The sequence below is a fragment of the Sceloporus undulatus genome, chromosome 2 (genome assembly GCF_019175285.1).
Source record: "Sceloporus undulatus isolate JIND9_A2432 ecotype Alabama chromosome 2, SceUnd_v1.1, whole genome shotgun sequence".
In the NCBI taxonomy this organism is placed as follows: domain Eukaryota; kingdom Metazoa; phylum Chordata; class Lepidosauria; order Squamata; family Phrynosomatidae; genus Sceloporus; species Sceloporus undulatus.
Genome location: NC_056523.1, coordinates 68,056,267 through 68,061,483, shown reverse-complemented (window position 1 = coordinate 68,061,483; position 5,217 = coordinate 68,056,267). Strand labels below are relative to the sequence as shown.

General features: G+C 42.8%; 1 protein-coding gene across 1 annotated transcript in view; it reads right to left on the bottom strand.

The window, feature by feature from the left end:
• Positions 1-2,478, bottom strand: part of LOC121920341 (asporin-like) — a 13,360-nt gene extending 10,882 nt beyond the window's left edge. The window contains exon 1 of the mRNA XM_042447473.1: positions 2,444-2,478. Within this exon, the coding sequence (XP_042303407.1) occupies positions 2,444-2,478 (35 nt within the window). The remainder of the gene's footprint in view (positions 1-2,443) is intronic.
• Positions 2,479-5,217: the final 2,739 nt, after the last annotated feature.

Sequence of the window (5,217 nt, the reverse complement as noted above, 5' to 3'; positions counted from 1 at the left end):
ATTAGAACAATTCAGAGGAAGATAAAATTATGAAGACCATAGAAGCAAGTAAAATGCCTTGACAAAAAAAATAAATTAATCAGTTGTTGAAAACATGTTAGTATCGATGTCAGACATCTTTTGGGAAGGCATTCCAAGATTTTGGAGCCATTACAGGTGCCATTCTTTGTACCTCCCCTAAGGAATTCAAGATGGGAGAGATCTGAGAAGGCAATCTGAGAAGTGCTTTTGTAGAAGGTCTTGAGAAGCCGATTTCTATTTGACCAGTGTGCTCACTGTATTAAGCTAGTCTTGCTATTTGTTTTTGCTTTGTTCTTACTGTGAAAATTGAGGGAGAAAATGGGACAATATCAGGCCATTTTTAAATTTTATAATCTGTTATATTAAGTTTCTCCTTTTGCTGGGATTTTAAGGTGCCAAATTGATACTAAAATCTGTACCTGCATAAGAAATTAGGTCATTACATTTTTCTTATATCACTGAGAATTTGTGTGATAAAACCATAATTAAGAATTCTAAAGAGGAAAATGATAAACAAACAGATAAAATTCTTAACATTTTCATTGATAATACACATTTTCCCCCAGGAAATGCCATCACTGCCATTCCAGATGCAGCTTTCAATGGGATTCCTAATTTGGAAAGAATTGATCTTCGTAAAAATAACATCACCTCATCCAGCATAGGGTCACATGCATTTAAAGTAAGAATATTAAAGTTTTAATATGCAGTATTACAGTGCTATAAGCAGTCCAGTATTGCAACAGATCCTACTGAATACTGCAGGATTTAACATTATTTTCAATCAATGCCTTTTAAATTATTTGTAGTAATGCAGGTAAATATGGGAATATAGGCAATAGGATCCCCAGTATAAATTATTTCTATATATGACAGATAGACTTGCACTCTTACATCACATACATGGGGAGGATCACTGTAACGTATGCATATCTAATTTGATGTAGGACTGCATTCAAAGTACAGAAAATAGAGAATGTCAAGGATATTTCATTAATGCCAATCTGAATTGTTGGTGGTGGACCCTTTAGACATTGTTGCAGGATGATTATAAAATTCTGGAACATTCCAGAAATATAACCTTCACTACATTTTCCTTCTAGAGTTAGTGTCACATAGTGGTTTGAGCATTGGACTACAACTCTGGAGGCCAGGGTTTGAATTCCTGCTCAGTCATAGCATAGTAACTCTGGGCAAGTCATGTTCTCACAGCCTCAGAGGAAGGCAAAGGCAACTTCCCTCTGAACCAATCTTACCAAGAAAACTCTGTGATAGGCTTGCCATAAGTTAGAAATGACCAAAAGGTATATAACATATTTTCCTTTATATTGTAATTTATTTGATGTAATCTATAGTTTCTCATTTCTGCAGCTGCATTGCTCAGTCCCCCTTTCTTCTGGTCCAAATGCTGAGATTAATCAAAAACTGACTTAAATGAGAATTAAGCATGAAACAAAAAATGGACCCATATATTCATTTGTTTAACTTGTTTCCCACCTATCATTCAATAACGTAAGCAAGGAAGTTCATAGCGTATGTTAAAACAAAATATAACAAACAATAATTTACAATAAAAAGGATTGAAAAAGAAATAATAGAATCATAGTGTTGGAAGGGGCTCAAGAGGCTACTGAATCCAACCCACTTTTAATGCAGAAAATCCAGCTAGACTGCCTCTGTAAGTAGTTATTTAGCCTCTATCTGAAGACATCCAGAGAAACAAACTACGGCATCTCTAATTAATGTGTTCTATTGTTGAACCATTTACTGTCAAGAAGTTGTTCAATCGACATCTATCCTTCTATGACTTAAACCCATTGGACCTGGCCCTACCCTCTGAGGCAGCAAAAATGAATCTGTACCTTCTTCTCTGTGAAAGTCCTTGAGGTGTTTAAACAGTACAATCATGTCACCTCTCAGTCTCCATCAGGCTGAAAATGCCCAACTCCCTCAACCTTTCCTCATATGTTTTGTTCTCCCATACCTCTTATCAACCTTGTTCCCCTTCTCTGAACCTGCTGCAACTTGTCTACATTCTTCCTAAAATGAGATGCCCAGAACTGAACGAAGAAGTACTTTAGATGAGGCCTGACTAGCACAGAATATATTAGTATGTTTAGGGGTAGCTGTGCTGGCCATACAACCTGCTCTCTCGATCCCTGTCATGGGCTAGCGCTCAGGGGGGACCGGTGGTAACTTCACGGTACACCGGATCATAAATACATCCTTGAGGGATGGGCAATTTCCATCCAGCTTAAAATTGCCATAGTAAAACCGCTGCTTAAAAAGCCCTCTCGACCCGACCATGCATAATAATTATCGCCAGTCGCTACTGCCATTTTTGGGGAAGGTGATCGAGAGGGGGTTTGCAATCCAGCTCAATCGATCTTGGATAAACGGATTATCTGGACCCATTTCAAACCGGCTGCCGGGCGGGCTAGGGGTTGAGACGGCCATGGTCGCCTTGGTCGATGACTCCGCTGGGCATCGACAGGGGAAGCGTGTCCCTGTTGGTCCTTTGGACATCTCAGCGGCTTCGATACATAGACCCATGGACCTTCTGGAGCGCCTGGCAGAGGTGGGAATTGGAGGCACTGCGTCCAGTGGGTTCCGATCCTACCCTCTGGGAGGTTCCAGAGGTGGCAGCTGGGGAACGTGCGCTCCGACAAGAGGGCCCTTACATCTGGTCCCTCAAGGAACCATTCTGTCTACATGCTTTTCAACATTTACATGAAAACACCTGGGAGAGATCTTCCAGACATGGGGGCGGGGTTATCAGTACGCTGATGACACCAAATAGTACTTCTCTATGTCTCCGACTGATGCAGTGACGGGGATGGCATCTCTCCTCTCGTGGCCTGTCTGGAGTCGGTAATGGGCTGGATGAGGGAAAAACAGGACTCATCCTGAATCCAGAGAAAGACGAGGTGCTCGTGATAGGTTCCCTGGACCAGGATGCGGTGGTTCCACCTGTCCTGAACGGGATCACGCTTCCTGTGAAGGACTTCGGTACGCAGCTGGGGGTGCTCTTGATTCATCGCTCCACCTTACATCTCAGGTGGATGCGACGGTCAGGAGCACCTGTTATCAGCTTCGGCTGATACGCCAGCTGCGTCCCTACCTGGCCGAGGGACCTTGAAACGTAGTACACCGCCTGTAACCTCCTCATCATTTGGACTTCTGCAATGCGCTCATATGGGGCAACCCTTGTACCACACCCGAGAGCACAATTAGGGCAGAATTGGCAGCCAGACTGGGTTACTGGCATACCCAGAGCCAGTCACATAACACCAGTGCTTAAAGATCTGCAGGCTGCCTATTCGCTTCCGGGCCGCAATACAAGGTGTTGGTTATTACCTATAAAGCCCTAAATGGCTTGGGCCCAGGATACCTTGAGGACCGCCCTCCCCATACAATCCGCCCCGCACTCTCAGAACATCTGGGCAGCGCATTGAGGGTTCCGGGGGCCAGACTCGCCTCCACGTCTAAGAGGACTTTACCATCTCGGCCCCGACCCTCTGGAACTCCTGCCCATTGAGCTCCGCTCGGCCACCTCCCTGGCCCAGTTCAAAAAGGAGGCTGAAGACCTTCTGTTAAACAAGCATGCCCTTGATACGGGCCCCGACTAACTTCTCCCCCCCTCCTCATGTCAGCAGTGGCAAGCTGGCTAGAATGTTTTTAATGTATTTGTTTATGTAATGGGCAATTCTAGGTATTTTATGAAGGTTGACACCGCCCTGGTTTTATAGGGCGGTATATAAATAAATTTTTTATATTTATTATAACAGCAAAACAAAATAAAATCCAAAATCCATAAAGTAATAAAGTGGAGAAGAGGCAAAATGCTAACAGGAGACAGAGAAAAGGCAGAATTACTCATATCTCTTTGTACTTTCTTTCTTGTACTGTACATCTAGAAAAATCTTTAGGTGTGTCTAGGAAAACTTTTAGGTGCTTAGAAAAGAGAGTTGCACCTCAAAACAGTTTGCAGGAATGTTTTTTGCCAAGGGTTACAAAAATTTGATCTAAGAGGCCTTTAAACTGAGTTTAGAAGGGAGAGAGGGTGACAGTATTTTTAAGGGCAGGAGTTCATCAAGTGCTGAAGATAATGAGGTTTATCACATGGGGGAAAAACATTCCGATGGGTTCTAACGACACAAGCGCGGGCGCACATGGAGCTGATGGGAACCCGATGGGTCAGAATGCTAGTTTACCGCACGGCGGAATGCTGCCGTTGCCGCCGGGCGTTCCTATCGGTTCCCAGTGTTTCCAGGAGGGCCATTCTGGGAACGCTTAACAGTTTTTCCCCCATGCAATAAACTGTCAATAGCTAAAATTGTTACAGAAAGAACCAGGCAAATAGGACAAAACCTAATAGAGGTAGGGAAAAAGCGTAAATGGGTAGCCGACGCCTAGTTGCTAGGGGGAACTTAATATTTTGCTTCTTTCAGTAACTAAAATTTTGTATTGTATCTTAACGGTACTTTATGAGGGCTACTGAACTTGCCTGAAATCAATACACACCATGCAAAATTTGGCCTGGAGACAAGAGACAGGCTGTACATCGATCTTGGGGCAGACCGGGGATGTGGTGTCCGCATGGCTGGCCACCTACTCTGTCCACACACCACCACCTTGCATGTAGTTGCCACGACCCTCATCTGGCGAGGAAAGTGGCAGCATGGAGCCGCACCTTAGGGGCCATCTATTGACCACCCCCTTGTCATATAGCCAAGTTAATGATTATATAGGAAATGTTAACACAAAGCAAACAGTGTTGGAAAACACACACCGAGGCATGTTATGTGGATAGAGGCTCACAATTTGATTTTTCATATGTTGTTAACTAACTTTTTCTGATGATCAGATCCTGAAAATCTGCAGCGTTTATATATGGATTGGAAATGCACTAGTCCATGTTCCAGCTGGTTTTTGCCATCAACTTTAGAAGAACTAAAAAAATGAAAACCAACTACATGCAATTGATGAAGACAGCTTTCAAGGTATTTATACACAATTCAGGTAATGTGAGGTAACAGGAAGCTTTGAAATTAATGGTCAGAAAGAGTGGAGATCTTTGGTTTGAGGTGAGGAAATCCCTTATTATATGAAAACATATTTATTTCTCCATAGGATTGCGTAAATAAGAGTATCTTATACCAATACAATTACCTACAAGTATTATTTTTCACTTAA